The sequence below is a fragment of the Mobula birostris genome, chromosome 3, assembly GCF_030028105.1.
Source record: "Mobula birostris isolate sMobBir1 chromosome 3, sMobBir1.hap1, whole genome shotgun sequence".
NCBI classification, from domain to species: Eukaryota; Metazoa; Chordata; class Chondrichthyes; order Myliobatiformes; family Myliobatidae; genus Mobula; species Mobula birostris.
The window spans coordinates 94,457,404-94,477,016 of record NC_092372.1 but is presented as its reverse complement, the minus strand read 5'-3'; the positions used below and the strand labels follow the sequence as shown (position 1 = coordinate 94,477,016).

Below are 19,613 nucleotides of genomic sequence, written 5' to 3'. Positions count from 1 at the left end.
TCCACCTTCGCAGCCTGAGACACATCCTGGACATCAGGTGGGTTGACCAAGTCATCAACAGAGAGGTCCTGGCCCGCGCCCAGATACCCAGCCTCTTCACCCTGCTCCAGCAACGCCGTCTCTGTTGGCTGGGCCACGTACACCACATGTCAGACAGGAGGATCTGGAAAGACCTGCTGTACAGGGAACTGGCCTAAGAGAGCACAAGGGTGGCCCCATCTTCATTTCAAAGATAAGAGAGACATGAAGTCACTGAACATGAATGTCGAGAGGTGGGAGGACATCGCAAGCGATTGCTCTCGCTGGAGGCTGGAACTATGCAGAGGTCTAAAAAGAGGAGAAGAGAAGCTGAGGCTTGCTGCTGAAGAAAAGCGCAGTCATCGGGAAAACAGCACCAAGACAACACTGGAGGACAGCGCCTTCAAGTGCAGTCGCTGCAGCTGAGACTGTCACTCCCGTGTGGGCCTCTACAGCCTCAACAGATGCTGCTCTACCAACACAGACTGAAGCAAATCTTTCCAGGCGCAGATCCATGGTCTCGTGAGACTAAATGGATGTCACAATACAGTCAAGTGGGCAGGTGCAAACAAGTGATGTGCCCAAACTCTGTCTGCCTTTCTTTCTTTTAATCTCTCCAGTGAATCTAAGTTTCACACCTTTCGTTACATTTCGCTTATTGAATGTTTGTTTATTTCTTTAGGCATTGTTGGAGTCTCTGGCTATCATCTGACAAATCTAATCAGGCTCACTTTGAAGTACTAATAGGAAGTGAAGAAACCTTTAAGAGGCAGTAATCAATACAATAGAATTCACCCTGAGAAGCTAAAATCAGATGTACCTGTATTACACTTGAGTAAAGGTAACTACAGAGGCATGAGATAGGAGCCGGCCAAAGTTGATTGAAAGGGGACACTGGCAGGAATGACGGCAGAGCAGCAATGGCTGGAATTTCTGGTAGCAACTCAGAAGATGTAGGATCAGTTCTTTCCAAAGAAGAAGTATTCTAAAGGGAGGCAATCATGGCTGATGAGGGAAGTCAAAGACATAAAATCAAAAGAGAGGGCTTATGATGTAGCAAAAATTAGTGGGAACCTAGAGGGTAGAAAGTTTTTAAAAACCTTCGGAAGTCAACTACGAAACCAATGTAGATGAAATATGAAGGTAAGTTAGCTAATAATTTAAGAGGATACCAAACATTCATTCAGTTAAGGGTAAAAGAGAGATGAGTGGATGGCTGCAAAATGATGCTGGAGAGGTAGTAATGGGGAACAAAGGAATGGCAGGCAAACAGGATATATACTTTGCATCAGTCTTCACTGTGAAAGACACCAGCAGAATGCCAGAAATTCAATAGTGCCATGGTGCAATGAGTGTAGTCGTTATTGTTAAGGAGAAGATGCTTGGGAGGCTGAAAGGTCTGAAGGTAGATATGTCACCTGGATCAGATGGACTACATCCCAGGGTTCTGAAAGAGCTACAGTAGCTGAAGAGATCATGAAGGCATTAGTAATGATCTTTCAAGAATCACTATATTCTGGAATGTTTGTGGAGGACTGGAAAATCACAAATGTCACTCCACTCTTTAACAGGAAGTTATAGGCCACTTAGCTTGACTTCAGTGGTTCGTAAGGTGATGACATTCATTATCAAGGGTGAAGTTTGGGGTACCTGGGGGCACGCAATAAAATAAGCTGAAGTCAGCATGGCTTCTTTGAGGAAATAACAAGCAGGATAAACAAAGGAAAGTTAGTGGAGGTTGTTTATTTGGATAGTTAGAAGGTCTTTGACAAGGTGCCGAACACGAGGCTGCTAAACAAGATGAGAGCCCAGGGTATTATAGGAAAGATAATAGCATGGACAGAAGGTTGGCTGACTTGCAGGAGGCAAAAACTAGGAATAAAGGGGGCCTTTTCTGGTTGTCTGACAGTGACTAATGGATTTCCAGCATCAACAGATTTTCTCTTGTTTGTGTTTATAATTGATACCTGTATCCAACTGGAAGCCTGAGAAGAGTTTACTCGGTGACCAGTGGAGTTCCTCTGGGCTAGGTGTTGGGTCTGCTACTTTTCTTTCACATTGTATGTTAATAACCTGGTAGTGGAATTGATGGCTCTGGCCAAGTTTGCAGATGATGCAGAGATTAGTGGAGTGGGAGGTCGAGTTGCGGAAGCAGGAGGTCTGCGGAAGGACTTGACCAGATTAGAAAAATGGGCAAAGAAATGACAGATGGAATACAGTATAGGGCGATGTACTTTGGTGGAAAGAATAAAGGTGTAGACCATTTTCTAAATGGCGGATCGAATTCAGAAAATGGAGGTGCAGAGTGACTTTGGGGTCCCAGTGCAGGATTCCCTAATCGTTAACTTGCAGATTGAGTCGGCAGTGAGGAAGGCAAATGAAATGTTGACGACTAGAATATAAAAACAAAGATGTAAAGCTGAGGAGTTATAAGGCAATGGTTAGATTGCATTTGGAGCCATCTGTGCTCCATATCTAAGAAAGGATGTGCTGGTTTTGGAGAGGTTCAAGAGGTGGTTCATGAGAGTGATCCTGGAAATGAAAAGGTTAATATGACAGGAGCTTTTGATGGCTCTGGGCCTGTACTTGCTGGAATTTAGAAGAATGGGTGAGAATCCCATTGAAACCTTCCAAATATTGGAAAACCTTGATAGAGTGGATGTGGAGCAGATGTTTCCAATGGTGGAAGAGTCTAGGATCAGTGGGCACAGCCTCAAATACAAGGATGTCCCTTTAGATTGGAGATGAAAGGAATTTCTTTAGCCATAAGGTGGTGAATCTGTGGAATTTGTGTCTATAGACAGCTGTGGAGGCAGAGTCATTGGGTATATTTGAAATGGAAGTTGATAGGTTCTTGATTTTGAGGGCAGCAAAGGTTGCGGGGCATTGCGTTTGAGAGATAATAAATGGGCGATGATTGAATGGTGGGGTGGACTCTGGCCAAATTCTGCTCCTCTATCCTATGCCCGATATTTAGTCAGTAAGTGCGTCATCCTTATCCTCTCTCCCTATTATGTTTCAGTTCAGATCCACTGGCTGCACAGGTGGTCTCCATATTTGACCATTCCTTGATTACGTATATACTGTATTTCTCTCGATAACTAAGGTTTTAATATTGCTAATAGCACGTTAAAGAGTACTAACATACTAAATCATACACGTTCATTTAGGGATGCTAAGTACTGTTATAGTATCACACACAAACTTACTAAAATCTCTTCTCAACTTTAACAGTGTCCTATTCCCAACGCCCTTGTGCTCAACGAGCCATTGTAGCTCTTGATCTGTGTGCATCCCAGTCTTTAAAATTCTCATCTGCATTTTAAAAACTATCCATGGCCTTGCCACTACCTGTATCTGCAACCTCCATCAACTATGCAGAGCATTGTGACCTTCAAATTCTTAACTAATTTAATGCAGCCTAGGCCCAAGCTGTGGCATTCCAGCTCTAAACAATGTTTTGGAATGTTCCTTTCAGATGTTGGAAAAATGTTCCTTAAAACCCTATTTCTTAACTACTTCTATGTTTGGAGGTCAGGTGAATGCCCAAACCTCCTAAAATGACAGTCTTGCAGCCACACCACATGCGATCTCTTTGCCTTTCTATTGTTGTAGCCAAACCCCTATTGGGTTTCAGTTTTAAAGGCTTACCCCTATCTATCTGACAGACGGACCAAAGAAATAAAATTGTAATTCCATTCTATATTCAGATAGCCTTGGTAAATAAAGGGCAAAAACCCGTAAGGTAGGATTATGGATAAACATTGATGTATGAAGTGTACTTCAAGCAAAATTTGTTAGGCGTGAATTGGAATATCCTTTCTTATGAATTCCATCAGAAAAATTTCTGAATAGTGCCACATTTGAGTAGAGTATTGTACACTGGCTGAATTATACTTTGGTAGAACCACACCCCATTAACATGGCACTTCGAACCACATAAAACAAGATGCATAAAAACAAAAACGGTCAGGATGGGAAACGGTTTCTTCCCTCTGGCTGTTAGGCTTCTGAACTCCCTGTCGCATCGTATTCGAAGAGGCACTGGTTAATCTGTTTTCTGTACCTTACAATATAGAAACATAGAATGCTGCAGCGCATTACAGGCCCTTTGGCCCATAATGATGTGTCGATCCTGTAACCTACTCTAGAAGGTGCCTAGAATTTCCCTACCGCATAGCCCTCTATTTTTCTAAGCTCACGTACTTATCTAAAAGTCTCTTAAAAGACCATATTGTATCCGCCTCTACCACCTTCTCTGGCAGTGTATTCCACGCACCCAGCACTCTGTGTGTGGAAAAATTTAACTCTGACATCCCCCTTGTACCTACTTCCAAGCACCCTAAAACTATGCCCCCTCGTGTTAGCTATTTCAGCCCCAGGGAAAAAGCCTCTGGCTATCCACATAATCAATGCCTCTCATCATCTTATATACCTCTATCAGGTCACCTCTCATCCTCTGTCGCTCCAAGGAAAAAAGGCCAAGTTCACTCAATCTATTCTCATAAGGCACACACTCCAATCCAGGCAACTTCCTTGTAAATCTCCTCTGCACTCTCTCTATAGTATTTAATTTATGCACTTTAGTTTGTTTTTTATGTGTAATCTATCTGTAGATTTCATCCTTGCTTTCGTAAGTTGTTATGTGTGTTAGGTATACTACTGTGCTTTATATCCTGGTTCGGAGAAATGTCTTGTTTGAAGGTATACATGTGTATAGCTAAACAACAATAAGCTTGACTTGACATCCTAACAGTACTAGAAGCTCCATATAACAAACTCCAGTAGAATCACATTTTAACAGTGTTGTTTTCTAGCTGTAATACACACTCTTGGAACTTTTCTTTAGATGAACCATACATCAGTAGTAACATAACTCTGCAGAACCATATCCCAGTGGAACCATGTGAACATAATGTCAAACTTCAATATACAGTCATGCAGGAAGTAAAAAAGACCTGCAGCTATAGAAACTGATCGGTAACAACTGTGAAGGGTTTTACTTTGGCTGTGGGCCAGTGTAGGTGAAACATGCCAAAGTTCACTCCTCAGCTCTTGAGACAGGATTGGAGAACAAAGTGCATTCAGATGTAGTATTCCTTGTGATTCTGTAGTCTGTCAGACTTGAAGGCTAGCTAATCATTGATACAAGGAGAAAGAAATGCTGGGAGGAAAGACTTCCTCAGTGTGAGAGAGTACTTCAGACTGACTTTTCTTGGACTGCACGACTGATATCCTTCCACTGAACCAAGAAATGGTATTCATTTTTTAGTCCACAAATTCACGTGACATTTTATTTTTAAAAAAAGTTTAGTCTTCAGATTTTCTTCATGCTATGATCCTTGATGACTGCATCAAGCTATTTCTTTGCTGGGCTTGCCAGAATCCCTGGGAGGGGAACTGTACACTGACATGAGCTAGGTTTAACTGGGATACTGAGCTCAGTGGAAGGCATACTGATTGATGACTGACAAAGTTGCAAGGTTGACAGCTCGTTGGCAGAGTTACTAATGCTTGACAGTACGTGCTAGAAGATACTGCCCCAACTACGATCTGCAGTTGCAATGATGTGGCCCAGTATCCTCGTTTGGTGTCAACTTTTGTTGTTGCAGACGACACAAAGGTTGGTGGTGTTGTAGATAGTGTAGAGGATTGTCAAAGATTGCAGAGAGACATTGATAGGATGCAGAAGTGGGCTGAGAAGTGGCAGGTGGAGTTCAACCCGGAGAAGTGTGAGGTGGTACACTTTGGAAGGACAAACTCCAAGGCAAAGTACAAAGTAAATGGCAGGATACTTGGTAGTGTGGAGGAGCAGAGGGATCTGGGGGTACATGTCCACAGATCCCTGAAAGTTGCCTCACAGGTGGATAGGGTAGTTAAGAAAGCTTATGGGGTATTAGCTTTCATAAGTCGAGGGATAGAGTTTAAGAGTCGCGATGTAATGATGTAGCTCTATAAAACTCTGGTTAGGCCACACTTGGAGTATTATGTCCAGTTCTGGTCACCTCACTATAGGAAGGATGTGGAAGCATTGGAAAGGGTACAGAGGAGATTTACCAGGATGCTGCCTGGTTTAGAAAGTATGCATTATGATCAGAGGTTAAGGGAGCTAGGGCTTTATTCTTTGGAGAGAAGGAGGATGAGAGGAGACATGATAGAGGTGTACAAGATAATAAGAGGAATATAAGAGTGGATAGCCAGCGCCTCTTCCCCAGGGCACCGCTGCTCAATACAAGAGGACGTGGCTTTAAGGTAAGGGGTGGGAAGTTCAAGGAGGATATTAGAGGAAGGTTTTTTACTCAGAGAGCAGTTGGTGCGTGGAATGCACTGCCTGAGTCAGTGGTGGAGGCAGATACACTAGTGAAGTTTAAGCGACTACTAGACAGGTATATGGAGGAATCTAAGGTGGGGGCTTATATGGGAGGCAGGGTTTGAGGGTCGGCACAACATTGTGGGCCGAAGGGCCTATACTGTGCTGTACTGTTCTATGTTCTGTGAAATACGTTGAAAGTTTCACTGGTTTCATAGGACATGTTCTAAATATGATTTGGAGGTTCATTGACAAATAAAAATTACATCCTAATGTAAAAAATAGTTGCAGCACATATTTTTCACACTTAGTGAGCGATATGACCATCTTGGATCATGGCTTTTGTGGAGTGTATATTTTTTTTTGTGAAATTCTATGACATTCAGGTTCATAATCACAGAAAATGTGATTTCTAGCAAGTCATATTCTAAGTCTCACAATACCTTAGATTCTTTAAGTGAATCTTTTTCTTGTGAAGTTGGATTGGAGGTGCAGTAGAAGTCCCTAACAGTCACAGTCTTTTCCTCTCAAATCTTTCTCCCTCGCCCCCCCCTCTCCCCCCACCTCTTGGTAACGTGGTTCCATCCAGGGCCCAGATTGCGCTCCATAGGAGGGAGGTCCTGTCCAAGATCAAGATTCTGTAGCTCTTTGACCAAATTTTCCAGATGGGAAACATTGCATGACCTCAGCACTGTTGCGGGATCTAAGATTAGACATTTGCCAACATGTCTTGTGCTGCTTTTAGCATGCTACTGGTTCTTCTACAGTAGAAAATGATTTAAAACCATCACCAACATATAAATGCCTCTCTATGTACCTCTATGCTTCAGTCCCGAATTCCTTCTCTCCCTCAATAGCTGTCCTCTTAAGGCCAGGGTTTTGATTAGAAAGACATGAGGAACTACCTGCTTTTGGTCATTGTTCACCCCTTATGAAGACGGAGTTTTAATCAAGAACAAACCACCTTTGTTTACAGTAAATATTATTGAGAGGGTAGAACTGGAGGTAAGAAAGAGGTTCTTTGTATAAGGTTGTCTTTCATGGATAGATTAGGTTGTAACATAAGTGAAAGTGGGTTAATAATGCAACTGCTCACCAGATCAACATTAATCAGAAATTGGTGCAATTTGAATTCAGTTCTTTGTTTTGCAATAATTTTAAAGTTCAAAGTAAATTTATTATCAAAGAACATGTGTGTCACCAGTACTACCCTGAAATTCATTTCCTTGCGGATATTCACAGTGAATACATAGAAACACAATAGAATCAATAAAAAACTGCACACAAACAAAGACAATATGCAGAAGACAACAAATTTTGTACATACAAAACAGGAAAAAAAAACAATGTAATAATAAATGAACGTGTTTATAGAATCCTTGAAAGTGAGTCTATAGTTTGTGGAAGAAGTTGAGTGTTGGGGTAAGTAAAGTTATCCACTCTGGTTCAAGAGCCAGTTGAGGGGTATTAAGTTATACTTAAAGCGTGGAAGGAAGTATTATGCAATTGTAAGGATGTGATCATTGCACAAAGAAACACCAAGTTTTCTCTCTTCTTTTTGCAGGTGAATATCGTCCCCATCATTGCCAAAGCGGACACAATCTCAAAGAGTGAACTACATAAATTCAAGATTAAAATCATGAGTGAATTAGTTAGTAATGGCGTACAGATTTACCAGTTCCCAACGGATGATGAAACTGTTGCAGAAATCAATTCAACAATGAATGTAGGTTGTAATACTGGTCTGCTTGAGATGAGCATTAATAACCCAATTCTTTTATTCTCTAAATAAATATTTTGTGTATTATAATATTTTTAAATATGAATTTTATAAATATATTTGTCTAATAGAATTGGACGTTGCAGTATTGTCTTTGTAGAATTATATATTTTCTTCCTAAACCATTATTTCTGCTTGAAAGCCATAGAGTTTTGATGGAAGTATATCGAGGGAAATAATAGTGGAGTGTTATTGCTGTCATTGGCTCCCTCGTAGGCTGATTCAGGAAGAGCTCACTTTCACTTTTGTTCTCTGCAGGGTCATCTTCCATTTGCTGTTGTCGGCAGCACCGAAGAAGTAAAGATTGGGAATAAAATGGCAAAAGCTCGACAATATCCTTGGGGAGTAGTACAGGGTATGTTTGAATAAAAAGATAGATAGTGCCTTGAAAAAGTATCCAGCAGCCCCCACGAGTATTTCCGCATGTTACTCTCTAAATTTAAGATGCATTGAAGTAGGATTTTTTTGAACTAATCTACAAAACATTGTGCATCATGTTAAATCAAAAGAAAAATTCCAAAATCTGCCAACGATTTACTAAAAAAGTAAAATCCAAAATTGTGAGTCAGAAAAAGTATTCATCTATTTTATAATTACTATGCTAACTTTCCTCAGGTGCAATGTATTACCTACTAACTCACCGGATTTGTTGATATAGAGAATTGGAGGATCGTCTGTTTTCTCTGAATTCATAAGAATTAATACTCCCTCTCTCTGTAAGGTCCAACAATGTGGTAGATTTTCAATAGACCAAACCAAAATGCAGGCAAAAGAGCATTGAAGACGAGCCAGGAAAATGATAATAGTTAAGCACAAATAGTTAAGTACATGCCTCCGAGCTCAGTGCAGTCCATAGTGAAGAAATAGAAACATTATGAAAGCATAGCCACACTCCTAGGTCAGGCCACCCTTCTAAACTTAGTTACCAGGGAAGAATGGCACTTGTAAGAGAGGGTACAGAGACGCTAAGAGTCACTCGAGTGAGTTGCAGAAGTCAGTGGCTGCATCTGGAGATGTTGTTCATGGCTCCACAATCTGTAAGGCCTTGCACAAAAAGAGTATTTGTGAAAGAGTGGCAAGGAAGAAGCCCTGGCTTAAAAAAAACATATTCTAGCCCATAAAGATTTTGCAAAGTGTTAGTTAGAAGATCCTGTAAAGATGTGGAAGTCAGTCTTGTGGATGGATGAAACTAAGTTGGAACTTTCTGGCCTCAACACCAAGCAATATGTGTGGCATAAATCTAATACTGTGCATCAGGCAGGTAACACCATCCCTACTGTAAAGTATGGTGGAGGTAGCTTCATGCTATCGAGATGCTTTTCAGTTGCAGGGAATGGAAATCTGGTCAGGAGTGATGGGAAGATGCATGTTGCTAAATACAAAGATCCTGGATTAAAAACTCGCTAGCCTCTGCCGGAAAGCTTAAACTGGGGAGGAAGTTTGTCTTTCAGCAGGATAACGACCCAAAGCACACTGCCAGAGCAACCATGGAGTGGCTTCAAATGAAGAAAATTAATATCCCTGAATGGCCCAGTCAGAGTCCTGACCTTAACCTGATCGAACATCTCTGGTAGGACTTCAAGATTGCTGTGCACCTCACCAACTAACTTGGCACAGCTTGAGCAATTTTGCAATGAGGAATGGGGAAAACCTTGCTCCATCAGGTTGTACAAAGCTAACAGAGACTTATCCAAAAAGCCTAGTGACTGTAGTAACTGCGAGAGGTTGTTAACCAAGTACTGAGCAAAGGGGGATGACTACTTCTGAACTGCTGACATTTCTGTGTTTGTATTTTTAGTTTTTCACACTTTACAATCTTCTGTTTTTTTGGGCTCTACTGTGGTGGAAAAGGAGTATGTGATTCACAAATAAAATTTCTCAGTTAAATCTATCAAAATCCCTGGTTGTAATACATTTTTATGTGAACAAAGGGTTGGGGCTTGAATACTTTTACAAGACAATTTATTTGTCTAACCTCCATGGGTTTCTTGTCAACAACAATGGAAAGGGCAATTGCAAAATCGAGTTATCTTCTCAGTAATACTGTAGTAGAGAACTCTATCATTATTTGTAACTGCATTGGAAACTTTAACTGATAAATTTTATATGTTTTAAGAAAAGTTAACATCCTTTTTCACAGAAATAAACCAATTCTGGATCGAATGTTAAGGGCTGGTTGGAGCATCATTTTTGTTGTACCAGTTGGTACACTGAGTGCCTACAAAATATTGTAATTAAAGAGAGTAATCATTTGATTGTATATGCATATATCTGCTGATTTTGGGGTTCCCCAGTTTTGCATGCAAATTATTCGGGAAATTTCTCTAGCAAGTACAAACCCCATTTCCAGAAAAGTTGGGATATTTTCCAAAATGCAATAAAAACAAAAATCTGTGATATGTGAATTCACATGAACCTTTATTTAACTGACAAAAGTACAAAGAAAAGATTTTCAATAGTTTTACTGACCAACTTAATTGTATTTTGTAAACATACACAAATTTAGAATTTGATGGCTGCAACACACTCAACAAAAGTTGGGACAGAGTTAAAATAAGATTGAAAAGTGCACAGAATATTCAAGTAACACTGATTTGGAAGACTCCACATTAAGCAGGCTAATTGGTAGCAGGTGAGGTATCATGACTGGGTATAAAAGTAGCATCCATCAAAGGCTCAGTCTTTGCAAGCAAGGATGGGTCGTGGCTCGCCCCTTTGTGCCAAAATTCGTGAGAGAATTGTTAGTCAGTTCAAAAGGAACATTTCTCAACGCAAGATTGCAGAGAACTTGGGTCTTTCAACATCTGCAGCACATAATATTGTGAAAAGATTCAGAGAATTCAGAGACATCTTAGTGCGTAAAGGGCAAGGTCGGAAACCACTGTTGAATAAGTGTGATCTTCAAGCCCTCAGGCGGCACTGCCTAAGAAACCGTCATGCTACTATGACAATTAGATGAGTGCACATTTCAGCTAGTTTTCGGAAAAAACAGGCATCGAGTTCTCCGTGCCAAAGATGAAAATGACCATCCAGATTGTTATCAGCAAAAGGTGCAAAAGCCAGCATCTGTGATAGTATGGGGGTGCATCAGTGCCCACGGCATGGGTGAGTTGCATGTATGTGAAGGTACCATTGACTCTGAGGCGTATATTAGGATTTTAGAGAGACACATGTTGCCATCAAGGCAATGTCTCTTCCCGGGACGTCCATGCTTATTTCAGCAGGACAATGCCAGACCACATTCTGCACGGGCTACAACAACGTGGCTTTGTAGACACAGAGTGCGTGTGCTTGACTGGCCTGCTGCCAGTCCAGATCTATCTCCTATTGAAAATGTATGGCACATCATGAAGAGGAGAATCAAACAACGGAGACCACGGACTGTTGAGCAACTGAAGTCTTATATCAAGCAAGAATGGACAAAATTTCCAATTGCAAATCTGCTACAATTAGTATCCTCAGTTCCAAAATGATTAAAAAGTGTTATTAGAAGGAAAGGTGATGTAACACAATGGTAAACCTGCCTCTGTCCCAACTTTTGTTGAGTGTGTTGCAGCCATCAAATTCTAAATTTGTGTATGTTTACAAAATACAATTAAGTTGGTCAGTAAAACTATTGAAAATCTTTTCTTTGTACTTTTGTCAGTTAAATAAAGGTTCATGTGAATTAACATATCACAGATTTTTGTTTTTATTGCATTTTGGAAAATATCCCAACTTTTCTGGAAATGGGGTTTGTACTTGTCACTTCTACTCAAGAGCTTTAAACTACTGGTTATGTGCAAATGTAGTAAAATATTGAGCTTGGTGAATGGATCAAATTCTTGAGTTTTGTTTTAGAGTAAGTTTTAAATGGTATAAAATAGTAGTTTTGGCATATTCTTCATTGTGATGTCCAGTGATAAAGTCTGTAGAGCTACAGATGCAGTGGCCAAGATGCTGGGGGAAGCTGCCTTCCTCTTCTGAGCATGACATGCATTACAAGCTGGCTAATGTAGTAATAATTCCTGCAATTATTAAATGTTGTAAAGGTCTTTTTTTAAAATATGCATTTGCAAAGTTGTATAAACAACCCTGCTTGCCTTTCAGCTCCATAAACTGGCCTGAAAATTATCTGAAAACTTGCTCCGTAGCAAGTTTCAGTGGTGATTTCTTTCAGAATAATCCTTGGGCAGTTTCAAATTACAGCTTTAAAAACACAAGGAATTTAAAATATTTGCTTTGCTAAGCCCAAGTGAGAAGAGATCTGGTATATTTCAGCATAATACCTAATTGTAGAAAAATTTTGTTTGTTTTGTTGTGAAAAAAGAATTTGAAATTATTATCCTGTTTATCTGCGCATGGACCAGCTGCATAAACACCATGTCTACAAAAAGAATGTCAGAAGCTGGGTGTCCTTCAGTGAGTGATCCATGCTCCCCCAAAGTCTCTCAATGTGTTAGCCGCAAGTCATAAAGCAATGTGATGGAGTATTCTTCACTTGTCTGATTTGGCACAGTCTGATATCATCCAGGTCAAACCAGCTTGTTTGATTGGCACCCCGTAGACTCCATCCCCAGCACATTGTGTTCAGAGAATGAAATACAGTTTCTTCCCTAGGGCATTTCAACACCACCTCCCGAGCCTCCAGTAGCCAAGATGCTGGGGAAAAACTGCCTTCCTATTCTGAGCCTGGAATGTATTACACACTGGTTAATGCAGATGTAATTCCTGTGGTTATTAAATGCGTAAAGGTCCTTTTTTAAAAATCTGGTTTACAAAGTTGTATAGTTGAATAACCCTGCCTGCATTTCAGCTTCATAAACTAGCCTGGAAAAATGTCCAAAAACTGCCTGATAATTGCAGGTCTGCAGGTTCCCTTTCAAATCACAAACCCTGAAAATTCAAAGGAAAGTGCAGATGCCAGAAATCTGAAATGAAAAACAGAAAAGGCTGAAAACATTTGTGGAAAGAGAAACAGTTAATGATTTAGGTCTAAGACCTTTTGCCATACTGCTGAGTTTTGAATGTATCCCACATCAACCTGCCGTGAAAGGAATATTAATAGATTTCCTTATCATTATCTAAAACGTGAGATTCAGTGCCACTTGAGGAGCACGGACACCAGGACTGCCAGTGGCTCAGCACTGCCACCTTAAGGACAGTAAATGGATAAATACAACAAAACAGAGCATAGAGCCGTACAGCACCGGAACAGGACCCTGGGCCCATAATGTTGTGTCAAATTAGTAATCAAATGGCTAACTAAACTGATCTTTCCTGCCTACACAATCCCATTGCATGCAATCCTATTTGCATGTAGGCAATGTGTTAATGCCTGTAATGCCCAAACATGACACCCCCCCACCACCACCCTCGAAGTTTATGGACTAGTACTATAAAGGTTTTAAGAAAGTACGTGTAATCATAGTTGAACAGCATAGAAACAGACTCTTAGGCCAGCCTGTCTGCACTAATCACGTTTGTCTTTATTAGGGCCGTATCTTTCCAAACCTTGTCTGTTTAAGTCTCTAAATGCTTCTTAATTAGATTAATTGTTTCTGATTCCACATCCTCTGGCAGTACATTCCAGACATTAACCACTCTGTGTGTGTGTGTGTGTGTGTTTTTAAAAAAAATCTTGTCATTCAGACTGAAATAGTTTTTTTAAGATCCTTTCTTTTACTCCAAACCGATCTCCACCCCCCGCCCTTGTTTTTGATAGCCCAACTTGGGGGAAAGAGGTTTTGACTCTCTACCCCATCCCAGCCTTTTCTATCAGATCACCCCTCCATTCCAGGAAAAGCAAGCCCAGCCTTTTCATTCCCTCCCCACACTTAAGATCCCCCAATCCAGGCGATATTCTGGTGAATCCTCTTCATTGCAATCGCATCCTATAGTTAGACCAAAACTGCACATAATGCTTCAAGTTAGGAATAACAGCCTGATTCTTGGATGCTGTTCCTGGACTGTGTCAAGTTTTATTTGCGATCTGAGTTTCAATAATTTATGGAACGAATTGATATGCTTTAGAAATTGTAGAACAGTTGCTGCCAAAACAAATGTCTTATTTACTTCCTTTTATTTCTATTTTGGGAAATATGAATAACTTTTTATAGTGGAAAATGAAAATCACTGTGACTTTGTGAAGCTCCGTGAAATGCTGATTCGTGTAAACATGGAGGATCTGAGGGAGCAGACACATGCACGTCATTATGAACTATACAGACGATGTAAGCTGGAGGAAATGGGATTTAAAGACACTGATCCTGACAGCAAACCATTCAGGTACAGAACTAGTAGATCTAAGTGTTGAGGTTTGATAATTTGAGCATGAAATTATGGAGTGTCATCGTTTGTTCATTATGTGCCATGTTATATGACATGGGTGATCATGGTCTTTCCATGACCATGATTGTTCATGGCACATTTTTCTACAGAAGTGGTTTGCCATTGTATAATAGCAAGGCATTGGATTATAGTTTTTAGTAAGAACATATGATAGCTTATACAAATACACAGCAAGCTAGAATAACTTCACATAAGAGCTTTGATTTCTGGAAAAAATGGTTAATTCTAAGTTTTAATTCTGATGAAGAATACTGTCCAGCTAATATATCAGGGATCAGTGCTGAAACACTGTATTTACATCATATGATGCAAAGATAATGCATTGCCTTCAAAATCCTTGTATAAGAGGTATGTAATTTTATTCTGATTCTGTTTTTATGTGTATGCATATGTTTTACATGATCATATTCACAATAAATTTGTCAGTTGAAGCTTTTTGTTTTTGAGCTGTGTGGTAATGGTATTGTTGATGTCTTTAGCAAATGCAGTGTGTTCTCAGAGTATAATCCAGGTTCTTTGTTAATGCACTGTATGTGTCTGCAGTGACTAGATTTTTGTTTAAAAATGCATCTCTGTACTCCATTTTCTTAACAACTGTGGCATATATTAAATTTTGTTGCCAAGGCTTTTCATTTTCACGATGGATAGTAATTATATTTTAAATCCCAAATTTAGGATGAGGCAAGCAATATACCTTGTAGATTTTGCTGAAGAGCATGAGTGCACACTTGGTGTAGAAACTGAGTCTTTCTAATTGCTTGTGTTTGTTTTGAAGTTTGCAGGAAACCTATGAGGCAAAGAGAAATGAATTCTTAACTGAGCTGCAGAAAAAGGAGGAAGAGATGAGACAAATGTTTGTCATGAGGGTAAAAGAGAAGGAGTCTGAGCTGAAGGAGGCTGAGAAAGAGGTATAATTGTATCTCTTGAATTGCGTGTTAACATGAAATCATGGAGTCAAGCAGCACAGAAACGGGCCATTGACCCATCAAGCCTGCATTGACAAACAAGCTATTTACATTAATCCTACACTAATCTTGTATTCTTTCCACTTTCCTATTAACTCTTCCTGGCCTGATAGTATTACTCACCTATACATCTATTATCGAAGTACATATCCATTATACAACCTTGAGATTCATCTCCTTGCAGGCAGACACAAACAATAAAACCTAAAAGAACCCATTTTTAAAAAAAGAGGACCGACAAACACCCGATGTGCACAGTGGGGAAAAAAACACAAATCGTGCAAACAGTAAAAGCAAGCAAATAGTATTCAGAACTGAAGTACACAAAAGAGAGTCCATCCACAGGCATGAAGTCACAACCTCAGTTCAGCACAGAGCCGCGTTGCAGAGTAGTGTATTGAACCGGCCTGCCCCACGTCTCCGGCCCCAACACCCTGACCTTTGCAATCAGGCTCTGCGCTTATATCTTCGTTCAAACATCGAGTTCTGTTGCTTTGGTATGGGGCCTGGGCCCCACCACCTCCATCTGGCTTGTGTTATTAATAAAGAATGTAGTGGTTTCCTTTGCTGTGTTTGCCACCGAGAAGTAGTCACGGAGCTTCACCAGCGCTATTAGAGGCTCAGCCATAAATCGTTGGAATGTGGTGAAAAATGGGATCCATAGAGGATATTTACATAGTCATGGTGCAAATGCCATCTCAGCAGCCTAGGAGATTGGAGCTGTGAACAGTAACTGTACTAGCTCTGCTGATGTATCCTTCCCCTTTAAATGCCCCTTTATCACCTTGAAATATTTTTTTGTGGGGATTGATAAATGGATTTTTCCCACAGTGGAAGCCAGACACAGTGTATCGATTTCAGACAAGAAAATCATGCATAGAGCACTAGCATTTACGTTTGTATATTGTTATGTTTTGCCTTCATTTTGAAAGAAAGAAAGTTTCCTTTTTTTTACCTCTGGCCTGTTGCACTTTCATTCCCTGCAACCATTTTTTGCAGCCCTGCTGAAACCTGGCTGTTATAATTATCCACAGGACAAAGTGAGTCACAAGCACAACTAGGCCTTAAATGCACCCCAGGCCATCTGCCCTGCAATTTTATTAAATATCTGAGACATCTAAAAACAGATCAGGAGACTTGTTAATTTCTCACATTTAAAAGTACTTTAATTGAAAACACTAAATGAAACTAAAAAGCATTTGCACTTCTTGATCAAGTTTAGCAACCTCTTCCAAATGAAAGGGGCTGTGCCCCTTGAGCCAGACTATGTGAGGGTCTGGATGCACAAGGAGACTGGCCCTCTCAGTCTGGGATGTCTGTGCTCTGACTCTGGAACTGAGCTGGTCCCTTAGCCAGGTAGCAGGTCAGACCTCAGCTTATTCTTAGCTTTCACATTGCAAAGGGCAGACACAGAGGTTAGGAGTGAATTGCCCTGCACACAGCAGTTCCCTGAGGAATCACCAGCAAAAAAAAAATCTGTAGCTGGGAAGTTGTATATTAAAAAAAAATAGATGAGCAATTATGACAATTGTAAGTGGTTAAATATTCTTGTTGCCATTTTGAAAGTCAGTTGAGAGGTCAGGGGTGAGACAGTGGTAGCAAGTTTTGTTCCCTTAAGGGCACAAATGATCTAGTTGGCTTACAACAGGTGGACAAATTTTAAATCAGCTTCCTTTTTGTTCTGTAGTAGCCCTGTAAGTTACTGGATTTTAGCTTTGGTTTCACAGTTTGCCATGACAAGACATGAATCTACACATTAGGTTTCTGGTCTACGTCATTTCACATTTAATCCAGCCCATCCTGTATCTGTGTATTTTTGCAACTTCTTGGTGCACGTGAAGCATTTGAACCATGTGACTTAATTACTATCCACAGCTTCATGAGAAGTTTGATAACCTGAAGAAGACTCATCAAGATGAGAAGAAGAAGCTAGAGGATAAGAAAAAGGACCTGGAGGATGAAATGAATGCTTTCAACAAAAGGAAAGCGGCAACTCAGTTGCTTCAATCGCAGGCTCAGCAAGCTTCCCAGACAACCAAAAAGGACAAGAAAAAGTATGTCGATTTTCAGTATATTTGTAAGCTTCTGGTTTATCTTTGCAACTTACTGCAAAGATCTCCTAAACCGACTTTAAAGCTCAAAAGGAAGAGTGGTGTGAGGGTAAGGGTGGGAGTGGAAGCAAATCAAAACCTGCTTCTCAAGTGGCTGGCAGCAATAATATGAGAGAATTGTGTTAACCCCTTTTCCCTCAAGCAGATATCATGTCTTGTTAGATGAGAAGAGACCAGATTACGCAGAAATGTCCCTGTAGGTTGCTTGCACTTCCTAAAAATTACTATGAAAAATAAAGTTCATTTCTAAAGGGTAAGTATCCATCATATTAACAGGAGCTGGACTGAATGTGAACTTACTGCAGAGTTTTGTCTGTTTTCTTTAAGGTTTGGGTAATCCTAAATAACTAAAAGAATTAAATGTGAAATATAAAAGAAATAGTGGAATTAATTTTACTCCATACATTGAGGTGTTTGAAATGTAAGAATACTAATCTCATGACACTGCATAATTTGTGCAGTGTTAATGAGGTTTTGTTGTATTGTTGGTTCTGAAGAGTGTTTTCAGGGAAGTATTATGCTCTGATACCACTTCTGTCATCGTCAAAATCTTTCTGTGGGTGGCTTAAACTTGGATGGTAAAGAAATATTTTCTGGGTCAAAAATCAATTTACAATTGACTTTCTCTACATTCTAATATTTGAGTTTTCATATTAAAGGCTAGAACTTCTCTTTAAATTTCCATTAAATCAAGGCTTTTTTGTGATACTGTATTTATTTATAGCAAATTAGACCATTTACAACTTTAAAATTCTCTTGTAAAATAAACTTGTGAATCTTTATTACCTGTTTTATATTGTTGCAGTTTGCATTCTTTGCCCCTGCTACTGTAACAGTTACACTTGTTTGGGCCTGCAGAGTTGTGGAAATCAACCTCATCGCCACAACCATCCCTACAAATGGTGATGTGGCCCAGTTAGTAGATTCTGAGGTCGAGTTCCCAGCTTAACCTGATCATCTTTCAGCTTGGATCACTTCTGCCAAAAGGTTTTGGGACCATCTTGTCTCTTGTTGGCAGCATTTGAAAATAGTTTAAATGAATTGAAGTACAGGTTGCTCTGTATTCCTAAGAATCTCCTGTTATAGAAAATAGCATTGCAAAACAATAGCTAGAGAATTTCAGACTCAAAATAAGGTTATTTTTGCCAGAGTTTTTTTTTTCAAAACTGAAGGTTGTTAATAGTCATAAGTTTATTTTGTCACTGAAAATTTAGCTTACTAAAGGCAGCTGGTTTCATAGAGTATCAGTGGAAGCAAGTGCTTCTTCATTTCCATTGGCCTCCCACAATTAATTTAGCAGCCTGTGTTAATAGAAAATGGCATCTGATTACTGCAGAGAGGTTAGATGTGAACAGATTTTTTCCCAAGAAACAGGTTTTTTTTTACTGCTTGTTAACTTTTAAGTGGTTCTCTAGATGGCAATCAAGATTGCATTATTGCAGTTCAGCCTGCATAATACAAATATTGTTTCCTAATTCACTAATGATGTTGTATCCAGTTTGCATTATGGAAATATGTATTATAGGAGAAATGCTGGTAATGCAGAGATTGCCCAAAGAATTACAGACGACCTATTAATCGACCCTACAATTTTTACCCGTTTATATAGATGTGAAAATGTAGTTGAGTTTAGTGAAAAATGTACGGAGAGTGGGATGTCATGGCCAATGAGTTGATGCAAAATAACTTGATCCTCGAAACAGTTTTGCATTCCTAGGTTGGTGAGTGATTTTACCATGAGTTACTACAACTGAATTTTTATTGTTTTAATTCACTAAGCTCTATTTAGTTTAGTTTATTTCTGTAATAAATTTACTACAACCCTTTTTAGTTTATCTGCTTGACCCTCTCTAAGTGGACTGTATGTTCGAAGTTGATAGGGAATGATGGCTGTCAGGGAACCCACATTAACAAATAGGTAGTTTGCCTATCACCTTCTTTGTGTTGGCTGAATTGGTGTGGCCGGTGTATAGAACTGTTGGGGGAAACTGGATGAGTAGTGTGCGCAAGTTATTGCCACTCAAAACACTTGTTGATAACAGGAGTAGCCTGTGTTGTCTTACCATTTGCATTGTGAGCATGCTGCACACAAACCTCTA

At 39.8% G+C, this 19,613-nt stretch overlaps 1 protein-coding gene across 3 annotated transcripts in view; it reads left to right on the top strand.

Annotated features, from left to right (window-relative positions):
- Window positions 1–19,613, top strand: part of LOC140195173 (septin-11) — an 86,002-nt gene that overhangs the window by 53,741 nt on the left and 12,648 nt on the right. For all 3 annotated transcript variants that reach the window (XM_072253057.1, XM_072253059.1, XM_072253058.1), the window contains 5 exons: window positions 7,893–8,054; window positions 8,367–8,463; window positions 14,207–14,375; window positions 15,214–15,346; window positions 17,279–17,457. In XM_072253057.1, the coding sequence (XP_072109158.1) occupies window positions 7,893–8,054; window positions 8,367–8,463; window positions 14,207–14,375; window positions 15,214–15,346; window positions 17,279–17,457 (740 nt within the window). The remainder of the gene's footprint in view (window positions 1–7,892; window positions 8,055–8,366; window positions 8,464–14,206; window positions 14,376–15,213; window positions 15,347–17,278; window positions 17,458–19,613) is intronic.